This window comes from Ursus maritimus, unplaced genomic scaffold, assembly GCF_017311325.1.
Source record: "Ursus maritimus isolate PB19 unplaced genomic scaffold, ASM1731132v1 scaffold_34, whole genome shotgun sequence".
Lineage (NCBI taxonomy): Eukaryota > Metazoa > Chordata > Mammalia > Carnivora > Ursidae > Ursus > Ursus maritimus.
Window position 1 is genome coordinate 5,958,085 of NW_024426008.1, and position 18,270 is coordinate 5,976,354.

Sequence of the window (18,270 nt, forward strand, 5' to 3'; positions counted from 1 at the left end):
TAAACTTTTTCACTTAAGTAAATCAGAATCATTAAAATGATGGTATAATAAAATACAATCCATTTTCACTTATTAAATTGTTAGAAACTCACCGACATTATCTAAATATTGATGAAATTAACATTTTACAAAGATTAAGAAAAACAGTGATTCTGAGAGTTAGCATAATGAAAGGAATCGTATTTAGAAGTATACAAATATTATTGATTTTTTTTAACCTACCAAAAAATCATTAGTATTCCAGGATTGGTAGACTGAATTTAATATGCTTTTTGTTTGTTTGTTTCATAGCTCAGGAATCTTGCTTTTAAGAAAATTCCCCAGAAATCCTCCCATGCCATTTGTAATGCTCAGCATGAGCTTTCATTACCAAACCCCGTGCAGAAGGATTCACGAGAAGAAAATTGGCAAGAGTGGAGGCAAAGAGATGAGCAGGTACAGCTAAGTAAATCAAATTATTTTGCTTTGTATTTTGGTGAATTTATGCATTTTTTTTAAAGATTTTTATTTATTCGACAGAGATAGAGACAGCCAGCGAGAGAGGGAACACAAGCAGGGGGAGTGGGAGAGGAAGAAGCAGGCTCCCAGCAGAGGAGCCTGATGTGGGGCTCGATCCCATAACGCCGGGATCATGCCCTGAGCCGAAGGCAGACGCTTAACCGCTGTGCCACCCAGGCGCCCCAGAATTTATGCATTTTTTTAAATGGCAGTGCATTTGAGTCTGTGACACCACTATTCGGAGGAGCATTTTGTATTGGATTAATTCACATGTCTTTGTGCTTTTAATAAGAGGTTCTATTTTTCATCCACTAGGAAAAGATTGATATACTTATTGTTTTGTTAACTTTGGCAATTCAAAGCAGTTATTTTGTGAGTTTTCAATTCATCTGCCTTTTTACAAATGAGGGGAAGATCAGGAAGGTAGAATAACAGGATTAAATCATTTCAACTAAAAAAATCAGTATTTGTAGGGTCCAAGGTCTCTTTTTTTTTTTTTAAGATTTTATTTATTTATTCGACAGAGAGAGACAGCCAGCGAGGGAGGGAACACAAGCAGGGGGAGTGGGAGAGGAAGAAGCAGGCTCATAGCGGAAGAGCCTGATGTGGGGCTCGATCCCGTAATGCCGGGATCACGCCCTGAGCTGAAGGCAGACGCTTAACCGCTGTGCCACCCAGGCGCCCCCCAAGGTCTCTTAAAAATACTCAGTCACACTTTTGCTTCAAAAAGAAAGACTTTGAAGGGAGAGGTTTCCTTTTCAACTTGTTTTTTTTAGATTTTATTTATTTATTTGAGAGAGAGAGAGCATGGGCAGGGGAGAGGGGCAGAAGGAGGGGGAGAAGCAGGCTCCCTGCTGAGCAGGGAGCCTGAGGCAGGGCTCGATCCCAGGTCCCTAGAATCATGACCTGAGCCGAAGGCAGACGCTTAACCAACTGAGCTACCCAGGAACCCCTCTTTTTCAAATTTGGTGTAAAATAGTTTATGGCATTTGTTAGTTTCTTTAACCTATTTACATGATACATTATGCCTCTATTAAATAAATATCATTAATAATGAAATCAAATAGATAATTTTTAAGACCAATCAGTTTCTTTTGGTGTGTGTGCCCTTCAGGAAAATAACATACTAAGCCTGGAATGTACTCTGGGAGATGCTGTATGTATGGGAAATGAATAGTAATTTTTTTGCTTACTCGTTAAACTGTCAGTTGATCTGTTGGGAAGAGGTATTGTTCTAGTAGATGTTTGGCTTCGTAGAGGGCTATACCTATCATGCTTCGGTTACCAGTTTTGAAAGAATTAGAGTATACTAAACTGCAATCTGAACACATAAACTATATTAGTTATAACATTTTTGTTAGGATTTTGTAATGCCTTAGGCCCATCATCACAAGTGTCCATTACTACACAAGAGCTGTGCACAAATGCCACTTAACAGTTATTTCCAGGCAGTGGTATACTGGATAAATCATCTTGTGTTAAACCCTCTAGTTTTTATTTGATTATTTCTTTTTTCCTTCTGCAGCATTCATTATGACAGATTCTTCTGGTTTACAAGTATAAATGTAATGATGTACTTGTTTAGACAGTAATAGAATTGACCAGTGTCTTCACCAGAGAGAATTTCTCCCAGTGGCCCAAAGGGCACTGGAAAATTAATGAAGGAAAACTACTCAAATTTGCACCAAAATAAATTTCGTGTAATGTGGGAACTCGAGCACAGATACTTGATTGCCCTTCTTCCTGCCCCCACTGATTGCTGCCAAAATGACCAGGTAATTATGAAAAGGAAATAGTTGACTTGGCCCTGACCCTGTACAAGAATGTTATCCCAGGCTCAGGAACTTCGAAGAACTTCTGCTGGATATACTATTGTTGGGTCACTTAGGAAAACCTGGTACCATATTTGGGAATTCTCACTTGCAGGAAAATAATCAAGGTCATGGGAAATAGAGTAGATCCCGGATGACGATATTGATAAGTGAAGAATAGATAAGGGCAGGCCTTGAAACAGATACACGGTAAACCATTTGGAATTTATTTTATTGTGCGGCATAACAGATTTTAAAAGTAGAACCAGGCAGTGACTAAACTAGGCAGAAAGCACATAGTATGGTGGGTGTCCTCCCTGACACAGTAAAGGAACAACATGATGAGAAATTCCAGTATCGAGGGAGCTGAGACAAAAAGATAGCTTTAGAAAGCTTGTCTGTTATGTGGCTACTTATTTCAAACACAAAAGAGAAATTTTGCTAAGACAAACTTTCCTACTCCTAAATCACCAAGGCGATAATGTAAGTTTACATCAGCTAAGCCTCAGCATAAAATCTGAGAGCTGCATCACACAGCAACTAGGTGGACAGTGAAGAGGCAGCCACCACATCTCCGTGTGAGCAAACACTGGGTCTTAGTTGATCTCATGTCAACTGGAGCACTTTGGGCCCCACGAAAGGAAAAGAACATTGTACTTAGTGTCCAGAGTGAAAGCATACTTTGAAAAAGATTTATTACAGGAAGCAGAAGTTGATTGTAGACAGCACCTGTTCTTTTGCCTTAATGAAAACCCAGGGGCTAGAACATTTTGTAAAAGTCAAGATTAGTAACGTTATATAATAAGGTGAGGTGGTAGACTGAGATGAAAAAGTGGCCGAGAGAAACTGAAAAGGGAGGGAAGTGGGTAAAATAAAACTTGGGGAAATAAAATCATAGCAGAATTAAAAATTTCATTAAAGAATAGACTATACACTGAAGAAAATTGAGTCAGTTGTATAAAGGAAAATTTGAGATATCTTTTGCCAATAAAATCAACATGATAGATTGGAACACAGAACCGAAATCCAACAGAAGCATAATTAGTGTCCCTACAACAAGCAGAATACAGGCAATCGTTAAAGATAATATTGATAGAAATTTTCCTAAGCTAAGTGAAGTACTCGAATCTGAGTTTGAAAGAACTTAAGCCTTTTTTAAAGACTTCTTTGGGAAAACTTTTTAAAAGTTTGTAATTTTAAGAATGAGAGACAAAGAAATAGTACTATATATATATATATATACATACACACACACACATGGGAGAAAACAGGATGAAAAACCAGACTGGCTACTTTAAATGCCAGAATTGGAATGCTAGGACCAAGAGTTTCATATCTAGCCAAGGTGCCTTTTTTGTGAAGGCTAAGGAAATACATTTCCAGACATGCAAGGGCTAAGGAGGCATACTGCCATTAGCCTTTCTGCAAACTTTTCTGCGATATGCTCCTGCCAATTAAAAGGCAAATCTAAATAAAGAGCACAACAATTGGGAAGTACCAGTGGCAAGCACTGAAGCTAGTTTAGTGCAGAATTAACTCTAAGTAGTGATTGTAAATGCTTACTTTTTTTTAAAGATTTTATTTATTTATTTGACAGAGGAGCGAGATAGCCAGCAAGAGAGGGAACACAAGCAGGGGGAGTGGGAGAGGAAGAAGCAGGCTCCCAGCAGAGCAGGGAGCCCGATGCGGGGGCTCGATCCCAGGACCCTGGGATTACGCCCTGAGCCGAAGGCAGACGCTTAACAGCCACTGAGCCACTCAGGCGCCCCCTGTAAATCCTTATTAAAGAGAAACTGACTCACATGAAGAATTTGTCTAAACTGAAATCTCTGTTTTTGAATACAAAAATTAGGAAGGAAATAGGTTGGAGGAGCCAGTAGGTATTTAAAAATTTTTCGTATTGATAAAAAGATACATAGTTCCAAGTGTGACTTTTATTAATTTAAAGAGAACAATTTATTCACATGACTTTTCATTCTATGAGTTTTAAATCAGTTGAAGAAAAAAAAATTAAACCTGGTCCATATAAGCAAAAGTTACAAAGTCAAGGAAGATGCAAGGAAGCCTTTGAAATAAGGTATAAAAAAGAATAATAGACATTTTGTTTAATAAATATAAATAGTTGAATTTACTCATTAAAGACCAATAGGGACAAACTGCCTGGACCACATTTTGATCTTAATTCTTATCTTTTCCTTAACATTAAAGGTTGTGACATATTGATACCTGAAAGGATAGGTTCAGGCTATTCAGGATACTGTGTGTTTTGCTGAAGTATGCTATGAAAGCTGCTAGAAATTGTAGAGATAATCTGTAATGCACTATTAGTGTTGTATCTCATTTTCCATTTGATAGGCACGGATCTGTCCCAGCATACTTCCGAGTGGAAAGATAGTCTTATATTTCCTATTTCTTTGCAGAGTTGTATGCATCAAAAGGAGGTATTTGCTTCATACTTGAAATGAGTGAATTTTATGTGATATATGAAATATGTGAATTATATCTCAGTAAAGCTGTTTTTAAAAAAGATGAATAGGCCATGGCTTTGATTTAATTACAGTTATAATTTTTACCACTTCTTTTAATATTGGATTAAGATCAAGAGACATACTATACTGTTCACCAGTATCTGTTGCTTGGGAATAAACTTCTGTGTAGATGTTGTTCTCTTTTATTCATTGATATTGCTGATTCCAGTGTACCTTTCTATAAGTCCGCATCATGGCTCAAAAAAAAATTAACTGAATAGAAAAATTTCTTCTCATGGATTTTTAGTGATAAACCGATAAAATTTTATTGTGTATTTCTTCCTCTTATTGATTCAAACTTCACACATCACTGGTTTTGCCCAGCTCGGAAGTGAAATATCAGCTAGCATGTGCACAATAGTAATTGTTCTTTTATACTGAATCCTCCAGTCCATCTGATAAGCATGTTTTGCCAATAGCTTGTTCGGTTTTTTGTTTGTTTGTGATTATGATATTTGTCATTAACCTCATGGCTGGTATAATAAGTCTCTTGGCAGTTCTTTGACTTGCTCCTGTTTCCCTGTAAGGAGTTCTCTGTGTTTTTTGGCTCTTTCTTTAGCAACAAAATTCATAACTTTCGTTCTGGAAGAAGCATTATGTGGTGCTTGTTCTGGAAAGACTCATACAGGTCATTGTACTTTGAAAGTGAAACAAAAACCGTGGTGTCTTCAGGCCACTGGTCTGACCATGTTTCATAGCAAGCAGCTAGGAACAAATAGATTGACTCAATAAATCAAAATTTCAAAGGCTCACCATCTTAATTTTCCACTTATAGTTTTCCTTTTCAGCTGCTTATGTGATATCATATTTATCCTGACACATACAAATTTATGTTCTATATTCACTGTATTGGAGTTCTGTTCATTTAAAAATTCACATTTTTTTTATAAGTAGCATTATTTACAGTTCTGTTTTCATTCCTACTTTTAATCCTTCAGTAAATCATAAACCATTTTTGTTACTTGGGAGACATAATAAAGCATACAACAAAAATGCAGATTTAAAAATGTGAACAACGCTCAGAAGACATGAAGGTGCATTAACTGAAATAAGCTGAACCTGATAATTAGTGTGTACACATAGGTCCAATTTTTGTAGAACGTTGACAGCCTTTAAAATCATAATGTCCAATAAGACTATTAGAAGATTTCTGGAAAAATAATTCTGCTTTCCAAATTAGTGAAAAATATGTGGTCCACACTCTGAGGTTCATGGAGTTAGAGGACCACAGGGCACTGCTGCCATTGTGGCTAAAGAAACAGTTGGCCGCAAGCTTTAGATGTCTGCAGAATGATGCTCTGTGTTGTGTTACCAAATCCTGTTCCCATGATGCCTGTGGGAAATGAGGAATAACTCTTCATTTGGAATTTGTTTTGCTTGGATGTGTAAAATGGGTAAAATTGTTATGGTACTTAGACTTACAAATAAATTTTTTAAGATCTAGTTCCAAAAGATTTGCTGGCCTTCCCATTTTTCATTGGTTCTTCATACTCTTTAACTGATCATAAGCCCTTGACCTATAGGTTTGTTTAAATAGAAAAAAGAATGTCGTACTACACTAGATGGGGAGTAGGAGGCTGTGAAGAAGCCAAGTGGGAAGGGATCTGAAGTACTTCATCTTGGGCACATGTTAAGTATCTTATTCAATCTAGTAGGCATTGTAGTGCCTGCTAGTTCCTCCTTGTCTTCCTTTCCTCCTCCTGCCATAAATGATGAGAATTCTTAATTTGCAGACTTAAAAGAAGATACTTTTAAAAAATCATGGTAGTTTTTGTATTTTCTTGCCTGGTACCTGTCTTTTAGGCTCAGACTGCGCCCCCCCCCCCAGTTCTGCCTCTACACGTACTGATGAATTAGGTCGACAACTGTATTTATAGTAGTCTTATGATTAATTAATGCTGTAAGACGTGTTCAGAGAATTTAGATTCATTTTTTTAAATAATAATTTTTATTATGTTATGTTCGTCACCATACTCATGTTTTCTTTCTCTTTCTTATTGTTTGTCTTGTGCTACCATTCTCCCTATTATCTAAGATCAAAAATCTTGTCTTTGATTCATTCTTCTTTCATATTTCATATTCAATCAGTGTTCCAAAACTTGGTTATTCTTTTCTAAGATAGAGCCTTCTTTATGTTCCGCACTCTCATGTTCTGGTTCAGGTTTCTATATGCTGAGATTACAGAGGGTTAGCCAAACACATTGATTCTAAGCCTTCATTTTTCTGATGTTCCAGTTTACTTCTTTAAAATTACTTTTGTCAGCAATTCTCTTTCATCTGTCCTGAGTCCCTAATTTTTAGGGAGTGCTGGGAATCTAATTCTACCCCACCTAAGCAACCTCATTTTCCACTATTCTCCAGCGTAGAGGAGGGGAATTCCAATACTCTGTGTGTAAGTCTTGTGCCAGGCAGGCACTGGGTTAGGCACTTTACATGTACTAATAGCTTTAAATCCTTAAAACTACCCTGTAAGGTTGATATTTCTATTTCCTTTTTATATATGGAGAAACTCACATTTATAGAAGTCCTGTAATTTGGGGCCCCTGGGTGGCTCAGTCGTTAAGCGTCTGCCTTCGGCTCAGGGCGTGATCCCAGCATGCTGGGATTGAGCCCCACATCAGGCTCCTCTGCTGGGAGCCTGCTTCTTCTCCCACTCCCCCTGCCTGTGTCCCCTCTCTCACTGGCTGTCTCTCTGTCAAATAAATAAATAAAATCTTAAAAAAAAGAAGCCATGTAATTCCAATACATGGAATCGGAATTTGAATTAACTGCCTGTGTGATATCCCAGAGCCTGGGTGTTGTCTATATCTCTCTTGTATTGAATTCACACTTTATCAGGTATCCCCTTTCTTTGGTGTATCCCATAATACATTTATTTATAATATCATATCTTTGTGCGCTTGGCTCTTTCCTCCTGAAATTCTTCTATTCCTTTTTATACCTCTCCAAATTGTATCTACCATTTACAGACAAACTTAATGTCTTTTCTGTATGCTTCTCTGAATTTTATTTGTTATGTATGTTTTTTCCTCCACTTTTGTAGCGCTTTCAATGTCTTATTCTATTTTCTGTGCTTTGTATGTGTTAGTGTTCTGTTCCCAATTGGAGTAGAAATTCTTTGAGGGCAAAAGCCAAATATATGCTGCTTCTTTAAAGCCCTACAGGCAAAGTACATAGAATGTTGTCTATTATCTTATTGGCTGATTGATTATATGGACATTTTTGGAAGATTTGTTCTAGTTTTTAAAGATTTAATTTGAAGCTTGAATCATTTTTGCCTACTTGTGTTTTCTTGTATACTAGTTTGTGTTAAAAATTAAAAGCTCTGGGGGCGCCTGGGTGGCACAGCGGTTAAGCGTCCTCCTTCGGCTCAGGGCGTGATCCTGGCATTGTGGGATCGAGCCCCACATCAGACTCCTCTGCTATGAGCCTGCTTCTTCTTCTCCCACTCCCCCTGCTTGTGTTCCCTCTCTCGCTGGCTGTCTCTATCTCTATCAAATAAATAAATAAAATCTTTAAAAAAAAAAGTTAAAAGCTCTGAACTGCATTTAGAGTCAAATGCTGAGGAGACTCATATTTTTCACTTTAAAAGTCCATTTCATTCAGTTTTTATCATGCTATTAGAATCAGCTACTTTAATATTTAAGTTCTTGAGTTACTAGGAAAAAGAATAATGACATCTTCCAAGACTCCCAACTCTCTAACCTGTTCTCCTGTCTATTAACTTATTTTTGGAATATTGGTCAGAATATTTAACATATTGGAAATAACATTAAATGCCCTTTCTATAAATGTTAAGTGTCATTAATATGGATTAAAAATTTAGTGGTAAATTGAACCAGCTTTGATCAGAATAAACTTAAGTAGTTTTGTTACTTTTTCTGGGTTGGGATGAGTTCTTAACTTGACTTATAAAGAAATATTTTATACTCAGTTTGCTTTGAGTTTAGGTGGAGAAATTAAACTTGATTTTTTTTAAAAGATTTTATTTATTTGACAGAGATAGAGACAGCCAGCAAGAGAGGGAACACAAGCAGGGGGAGTGGGAGAGGGAGAAGCAGGCTCATAGCGGAGGAACCCGATGTGGGGCTCGATCCCATAATGCCAGGATCACGCCCTGAGCCGAAGGCAGACGCTCAACCGCTGTGCCACCCAGGCGCCCCTAAACTTGATTTTTTTAAAAGATTGATTGATTTATTTTAGAGAGGGAGGGTGTGCAGGGGTGAGGGGAGGAGCAGAGGGAGAGAGAGTCCCAAGCAGACTCTGCACTGAGTGTGGAGCCTGACTTGGGGCCTGGTGCCATGACCCTGAGATCACAACCTGAGCTGAAACCAAGAGTCTGACGCTCAGCTGACTCCAGCCAGGGAGTGATGTAAATTTTTTTTGTGTAATGGTAACATGAATCCAATTCTTTTTTTACTTTATAACATATTGTTTTTGAATATCCTTTTATAAGTATTTGAAAGGTTATTACTTTTTCTTGATTAGTACTAATTTGGATTAATTCTTCAATTTGTTTTAGTTTTACAGAAGTATGTACAATTTGCTCTGCGTTTAGCCTTATTTTCTAGTGCTACATACCCTTATTTACCATTTTAATTCTAATTGCATTTTTCTCTGAGATTACTTTTTGTTCTGTGATAAACCTAATCTTTCCCCCTTCTTTTTATTGTCTTAGTGTAGGTTTAGATGAGATGCTTTCAAAGGGATAACTTGGTTAGGAATAAAAGCTTTAGTTCCTGGTGTCCAGTGTTAACATTTTTCTAATTTTTGAGTTATCCCTTGGAAATACTTCACTCCTTTTTTGGAGTCGGTTTCTGTTTTAGATTTTTTTGTCATTAAGCAATAGAAATAATTCTGATTACTGTTGGCAAAAGTCATTTGTTGAAAGGATTCACAGATTTGGAATAAGAACTAAACACATGTGCCTTGGGGGAGGTGGAAACTAAGAATTCTGGAGTGCTTAGAGATGTGAACTGGTAGAACTGGTACACTCACTTGTAGAGGCTGTCGTGTCAGATGGTCAGACCCCACTTGCTTTGTGTTTGTTCTAAAAATTTAATTCCTAGGACATGAAAAAAGAGTCGGATCCCTTGCCACTGCCCTGTCGTTGATGACTGTAGCTTGGATGTTTGTGTGGGTTTGGTGTTGGGTGGTATCCAGGTTATGTGACTGGCTGTCCTACTAGAATCACAGGACATGGGGGTGAAGTATAGTTCTTCACAGGAATAAAGGAAGGAATTCTGGGCAAACACTAGAGATGTCCACTAAATTTGTGCCTCTATTATCTAGTCCACCTAGGTTGACACATCCATGTACACAAATCCAAGAAGTTTACTGCCGTCATGTTGCAACGCTCCTATTTTCAGCTGCAGACATAACCGTATCTCCAACGGTGGAAACCTGAAGTCTCATTCACCTACCATAGCAATTCTGTCTGGCAGTTTTGGAAAGTAATTTGATTAGAGGGCAGTAGTAGGAGCTAGATTGTAAGAAGTTAGGATGATATTGAGTGGTGGGAAAGAGGAACCAAAAATAGATCACAAATTAAATAATCATTTTTTTATTGTATTAGATGACCTTAAAGGTAGGACAACCAAACAAAAGGATGGAAGTAAAACATTGCGCTATAAATAATTATTCTGTAACATCGGAGATATGCAAGAACATTTGGTCACCTTATTTAAAATTTCTGTACCTGTGGGTTATTTTATATTAAGGGAATGGTGTGTTTTATAATGTTTACTTAGCTATTTTTTAGTATTACATTTTTGAGTAGTAATCACTATTATAATTTTCTGTGTCCTAAACTGGATATCATCATTGACCCCTAATACAGTGTCAGTTTCTTTGTAAATTTTTTTTTTTACTAAAGAAAAAAATTATGTGATACACAATATATAATTGACAGTGAATAAGGACGTAGAAACCTCAAAATTGGAAGTTTGCTTTGGTATCTTCTATAAAATAAAATACAGAGTTCCCTACTTTGACATGGATAGATAACTTTGGAGAACCCAGATTGTTTTTTAATGTATTTGTTTTCCTTTCCTGTATATATTGTCATGGTTATTTAGCTAGTGTGGCATAATTGTGAAACTTTCTTTTTGTTTTAGCTGACATCTGAAATGTTTGAAGCAGATCTTGAGAAGGCACTGTTGCTAAGTAAATTAGAATATGAAGAACACAAAAAGGTATTTGCACATTTATCGATTTAGATATTTTAGAAGTTTAAGTAGTCAGAGGTTAGGACCAGCCTTCCTGAAGTTTGTATAAAAGTTCTCCATTAAAACTTGCCCTAAAAATTCACCATTGTAACAAAATATCATTATGAGGTTTTTTTAAAATAATTTTTTAAAAAGATTTATTTATTTGAGAGAGAGTGGGGGTGGGGAGGAGGAGCAGAGGGAGAGAAAGTCCCAAGCAGACTATCCTGAGCACGGAGCCCAACATGGGGCTCCATCCCATGTCCCCGAGATCATGACCTGCGTGGAAGCCAAGAGTTGGGCGCTCAACCGACTGTGCCATCCAGGTGCCCTGGTTGCAAAGTTTTTATAATAAGATTACTCCCTAGGTTTTGAAAGGCAACAGACTGAACTTTGGTGATTTGGAATGTTTCCTTAAGAAATTCATCCACCCAAGACAAAGCGAAGAGAGTAAATGAAATTCATAGCAGATGATTTATTTTAACTTATTTTAAGTAAACACAGGAAATAAGCAGATTTAAAATTTTAAGCAAGTATGAGTACAGGGGCATCCATTAAAAGACCCTCTGCTGGAGATATACAACAAGTAACTAAATGGGAGGCCATTTCTGTTGTTTTGGCCTTGTGAACTCTGAATTTTATCTAAACTGTGATATTGGACTATGTGCTGAAGTGCATTGTACAGCTTGAAACTATAGAAACACTTAAGTAAAAGGTAGTGGTGGCTTCCAGTTTCTATATTTAAATTGAGCATTTATTATTTTCATATAATTTGACATTTTAGTCCTTTACATGCATTGGAAATTTTTTTAGTCTATAGAATGTATTCAGTTTGTGATTGTAGTTGATCATAAGTGACCCTGGTCATGCTTAAGGGCCTTTAGACTATGTCATTGTACACTAGCTCCTTCACTTAAGATGAAGAAAAGAGAGGAATTAAAAGAGCGGATGATTTTGCCTTTTACTTGTAGTTCAAGGGAAGAGGATGAAAGACTTCGTACATTATATGTGTTCGTTTCATTTTTCATGTCCCTATTCCTGTTATACTGAATAATCAAGAATAACTGTGATCCTTATTGTTAGTTGCCCATTTAAACACAAAGTTGGCAATTAGAAAAATGAGTACAGTTAGCTTTACTTTTATTTAATTATTTAAGTGGACTTCCAAGTTTTACTGGAAAAGTATTTTAAAAAATTCCTCCTGACTTGCTTAATTCAGAGATGAAATTTATCAAATAGAAATTTATCAAATAAATGATGATTTATTGTTGTGAGATATATGTCTAGATTCTAAAGCTAAAAGAACTAGCTATATCTTTAGAGGAGGAGTAGAGAAGATGGTGCTGATAAAATATCATGCTCCCAGCCAGTTTTCTTGGCACGGTCATAGGCCTGCTACCCAAAGCATTGGTTCTATCAGACAATAATGACTTTCAGAGAAGCAAGGAACTCCTGTTGTATGCAATGGTTAGTTTGATGTGATTGCATTAACGTAGTCATTGAGTTTTAAGTCAATATTTCAACAAAATAATTATTGTAGTGTAAGAGTTTTTTAGGAACTAAAGCTTGGGATGGCATTTTCTTTCTTTCTTTTTTTTAAAGATTTATTTATTTTAGAGAGAGAGCGCACACAGGGAAAGGAGGGGCAGAGGGAAAGAATCTCAGACTCCCCACTGAGTGTGCAGCCCAACGTGGGACTCAATCTCACCACCCTGAGATCATGACCTGAGCCAAAATAGAGTTGGGCGCTTAAAACTGACTGAGCCACCTAGGCACCCCTGGGATGGCACTTTCTATTCTGTTCTATGACTCATTCGCCAGATATTTTTTTGAATAGCCCAAATGTACAAGGCACATAATAGAAAGATAAAGATAAGTTCCTAGTCCTTGAGTTTAGCAGAGGGAGACATACATATAATTACTGTGTATAGCATTGAGAGATGAATGTTCTCAGTGCAGTGGGAATTCAGAAATATGGAAGAATTTTCTTTGCCTTTGATGGGGATGGGTGTTAGAAAAGGATTCTTAAAGAGGAGTCTTCTAGGTGTATTGAAAAGTCACAGTGTAGGCCAGAGAAAGGAGGGATCGTCAGGGAAGGAGTGGCAAGTGTACAGGATACGTGCATGTGAAAGAGTATAGCACCTTTGATTTGGAGTTGCTAGAGACGCTTTCTGAAGGATAGGATATAAAGAGTCTCATACCCCAGGCTAAGGAGATTGGGCTTTGTAAATCTCTTGGCAGAGAACTATTGAATATTTTTATCTTTTAGGTTGATTACAGGTTTTCATTTTAGAAACTCATGCTGTATCCATGTAGAAGATGGATTGAGGGGCTAAAATTAGAGGGTGTTGCAGTGTCCAGCAAAAGAAGAGAAGGAAACGACGGAAGGTCTGTAGAGAAGAGAACAGATATAAGAGAGATCTTCAGGAGATAAACTCAACAAGACCTTGTAACTAATTTGCATATAAAGTCTGCAGGAAGAGCAGACAGAGGTGACGCAGGTTTCTAGTCTACACAGTTGTGTAGGTGATGGTGACATTAAACAAGGTACTTACTGTAGGATCCAGTAGACAAGGCAGGACGAACATATTTAGTTTGGCGATGCTTACTGAACAGTCCAGTTGAGCTGTGTGTACATACAGAAATCATCAGTGTATAGGTAGAACTTTAAACTTGAAGGAACAATGAGTATAAAGCAAAAGAATAGCTTAAGAATGGAATAATGGTGAGAAGAATTTGGAAATGAGAAACCAGTGAAGGAGACTAAAGAGTAGTTAGAGTGTATCGAGAAAATCAAGAGGTGTTTGAAAAAATGTCTTTGGATATGGCATTGTGGGGGAGGTTGACCGTAATTTTAGTCGGGGGGAAGAGGGGAGGCCAGATTTGGCAGAGGTCGTGAGAAAGGAAATTGACTATAGATGATGGTCTTAAGTTTGGTCCCAAAATAAAGAAGAAGTGGCAACTAGGAGGGGTTATAAACCATGGGGTATAGCTTTTTGTTTTTATTTTAATGTTTAAGAGGCAAGAGATTGAGTATACAAATAAAAAACAGCTATCCTGGGGCACCTAGGTGGCTCTGTCAGTTAAGTGTCTGACTCTTGATTTCACTCAGGTCATGGTCTCAGAGTCATGAGATCCAGCCCTGCATGGGGCTTTGTGTTGAGAATGGAGCCTGCCTAAGATCCTCTCTCTCCCTCTCTCTTTGCACCTCCCCAGCTGAGTGTGTGCTTTCTCTCTAAAAAAAAAGAGCTATCCTCTTATGCAATTTGGCTAGCTTCAAGTATTGATTTCTTTTAATTTGCAGTTTACCTTTAAAAAATAAAACTTTAGTATGTTAGCTATAATGGTATGTTGATTTTTTACCAGTGTGAACCAAGCTTAATTATTGTTGGTAATTCTTTTTAGGAGTATGAAAATGCTGAAAATGCTTCAACTCAGTCAAAGGTTATGAATAAAAAAGATAAAAGAAAGAATCATCAGGGAAAAGACAAACCTCTCACGGTATCACTAAAAGATTTTCAATCTGAAGGTAATATATGTATGAAATCTATTATGTCAGAGAGACTATTTTAAGTCTTTATATACTTAAATTTAAGTTCCTTGCTAAGTAAAAATTGTTTTGTTAATGTGTTACTGAGATTGTGAAAAATGTAGACATGTTTGGAAAGAAGCAATTTGAGGGGTAGATTAAAAGCAGTCATTAAATCCCCATAAAACTTCAGTACAAATTTATCTTTTTGTATCTGAATTTGTCCATTTTCTAAATGTCACTGAAAATAAAAATTGTTTTTGTAGTTTTTGAGGCATCTTGAAACATGATTTTATTGTCCTTATGCATAAAGTGATTGGACTTGCACTGGACCGGGTATAGTATCTTCAGATTTCACCCATTATTGACCAACCTCTTCAAATTATCTGGAACTACACCTTAGAAAAGTAAAATACAAATCTTTAGAATGAGACTTATTACCAGAAAGCCTTATGATACCATTTGTATTTTTTTATTGAACAGAGAAGATAAGGAAACTACACCATCCACCAAACTTTTGGAGACCGACCACAAAGCACGTTGTTTTTGATGTGGGGAATTGTGAAAACCCTAAGTCTATGCTGTAAAATACGGTAGCCACTATTCATGTGTGGCACTTTAAATATAAATTAATTAAAAATGAACTAAAATAAAAAATTTATTAATTGCATTAGCCACATTTCAAATGCTCAGGAGCTACATGTGACTAGTAGCTTCCACATTAGACAGCACAGGTATGGAACATTACTATCACTACAGAAAATTTTTTTGGACAGCATTGTGCTGTGCCAGTCAAAATAGTTGCTGACAGAACGAACAGTTGTTTTTGTTCATTGACAGAGTGGTCTCTTTGATTCATATGAATTTAGCCTTAATACATTGGGCATTTGTTCTATGAGGATCAATAATACTACAGCAATAATCTAAAAAAAACCTACAGTGAAATACTTTACTGTTTTCAGAAGCAAGCCTATCTGTGAAATTAGGGATAAATTTAGAGCATTTTATTGGTTTGGTTTAAGGATCAGGATGGTTTTTCCTATAGTCTGCCTCTCTTGCTAAGTTTCTTATTTGAGGTTAAAGAACATCTGTATGTTAGTGTTTTCAATTTGGCAAGAAAGATTTTATATAAAATATATTCCATTAAAAACTAGGCAGAAACATGAAAAGAATGCTTTTTAAAACTTCTCTATTTTTCGTATGTTTGATTATAAGTACTATGTACATTTATTCGATGGATGGCAAAAGACATCAGTATGGTATTGTTAAAGGGAAGGTAAACGACTATTTCAACACATGATTAAAGCAGTCAGACTGATGCTTTCTCAGGTTCTGGCATTGTCTGCTAAGTAAAACACACTAGAAGAATGGCTGTGATGTTAGGAATAAACAGGAAGTTAGGAATAAATAGGATTTTGTAGCTTGAGCTGAAACTTGTGATTTTGACATTTATTATACTTATAGACCCTGTTGTGATCAACAGATGCTTTAGAGAGCTGGACCAGTATTTAAATTCTCAGTCATAAGATTGCTGTTCTATTAAATTATTGTTAGTCCTTGAGAATAGAGATTTTCTTTATGCACAAGAGGCAATGTTAAATTTTAGATATCCCAGTCATCTCTAATTTAAATAAGAACACTTGCTCCCTCTATGTACTTTAGTTTCAGCCTTGTATCTGTGTGGATTCCCTTAATGTCTTCCTTTTTCTCATACTGTAATCCCTTTCCAGAAATGCTGTGTTGTTATTAAGTCAATGATTTGCTTAATCTGGATATATTTCTTATTGCCTTCTTTCTTTTACTCATTTTATAAATATACATCAATTGTTAAGATTTCTTATAGTATTATCAAAGTACTATGATGTATATTTTTAAAATAAAGAAACTAAGAGGTTTAAAGGACACAAATTACTATTCTGCTTCTTATTTTTTTTCCCCGCAAAGGCAGTGTTCTGTACAATTTAGCAGTTATAGTACCCTGTGATTTGATTTTAGACATATTTGTTTGCCTCTTTGTCCCCCCAAAATTGTGTGAAACCAAAGACCTAAATTATTTGGAATTCAAATGTTTAAAATTTAATAATACCCTGTGATATGGGTGGCATTTACTGGGATATAAAATATAGTCCCTAAGCTGAACAAATTAGTAATTATATGTTGAAATTTAACATCTTATACATGGAGAGGGAAATCTGATATCTTAGACAACCCCCCAAATGACTTCTGTAACTCTTATTATAATTTTTAAATTCTTCTCAATTACTTTAAATATTTTTACATACTGAGTATTAATAATTATTAATACTAATAAAATATTAATCTTGTTAATTTTATTCAATGAACTTTCATCATTTTTTTTTCATTTACAGATCATATTAGTAAAAAGACTGAGGTAAGTGTTATTGTAACCATCTTTATTCTAGAAAACACTTGATGATTTTAAGAACAATACTTCACTGTTTGGCAGTAAGTCTTTTGAGACCTAGCCATTTAAAGGACAACCCATAGATTTGTTGTGAATGAGTTCAGTCATGTCGATCTGGCTATTATAAGGATATGAAATATGTTACGGTAGAATAAAAATACTATTTGCGTGAAGGAAGTATAGTATTATTTGGCTTTAGTATCCTAATTTGTGTGTGTACGCATACACACCCACACCAAAAGGTTACCACATGGAAGCTTAAAATTTTAGGAAAAAGAGGTGTAACACTCTAATCTTTATTAAAAATATCCTGATATCCTGAAACAACGTCTCAAGATATTTTGGAGTTACGGAAATTGTGAGGTCAGATGTGATTCTGTAGTTTATAGCTACGGATCATATACTAGTCTTAACATTCACCATTAGAGGGTAGTGCAGCCTACGCATAACTTCCTAGGGCTGTTGATCACTTTTTTTTTTTTTTTTTTTTTTTTTTTTTTTTTTGAAGAATCCAGTACCAGATTCTACAAACCTTTTAGAACTGGGAGGTACTACAATAAAATATCTTCTAATATTGAGGAAGGTACTAATAAAATGTTAGGAGTTTTTTTTGACTGCTAACTTGAAAGTTTCACTATTCTATTATGTATGTATTCTTGTTAGTAATTCCATCAGTTGATTTTTGGAATGGTTAGAGATGTTTCTTGTTTTCACTTTATAACACATACATGGTTTCTTACCATTTTTTATATTGTTTAAAGTATTTGCTCGACAGGTCAGGGAAACGAAATCATCTCTAGGAAACCACATCTAAATAACTCTGACTATATTGAAAATATAGTCCTTAACTATGCCCATAGGCACAAAATCGATTTGTTAAAATGGATGATGGAAATTCTTCTTTCTTAAAAACCACTGTCACCATTTTTTAGATTAAAATTTAAATGACCACATTTTATGTTTGAAAGCGGAAAACATGTACTTTTGGACTGATTCCATTTTTTTTTAAATCCATTCACTTACTTGGAAGATAGATTTATGCAAATAAGAAAGCAGATACAAATGGGACACTGTATTCCTAAGAGACTACCGGCAACTGTTAGTGGAGGGAAAAATAATTTTTATAAACTTTTTAATGCTTTTCCTTCTTTCCTGATTTGAAAGAGGAAAAAAAATTCGGACCAACAGGATCTCATGTATTTAATATATTCAATATGAGTTGTATTTAAACAATCATAGGTAGGTGACACAGCATATATTTTGTCTTTCATTA

At 35.9% G+C, this 18,270-nt stretch overlaps 1 protein-coding gene across 4 annotated transcripts in view; it reads left to right on the forward strand.

Annotated features, from left to right (window-relative positions):
- Window positions 1–18,270, forward strand: part of GKAP1 (G kinase anchoring protein 1) — an 81,990-nt gene that overhangs the window by 13,054 nt on the left and 50,666 nt on the right. For 3 of the 4 annotated variants that reach the window (XM_040620201.1, XM_040620204.1, XM_040620202.1), the window contains exons 4-7: window positions 292–435; window positions 10,954–11,031; window positions 14,449–14,572; window positions 16,942–16,964. In XM_040620201.1, coding sequence (XP_040476135.1) covers window positions 292–435; window positions 10,954–11,031; window positions 14,449–14,572; window positions 16,942–16,964 — 369 coding nt within the window. The remainder of the gene's footprint in view (window positions 1–291; window positions 436–10,953; window positions 11,032–14,448; window positions 14,573–16,941; window positions 16,965–18,270) is intronic. The other variant, XM_040620203.1, reaches the window with a different exon arrangement.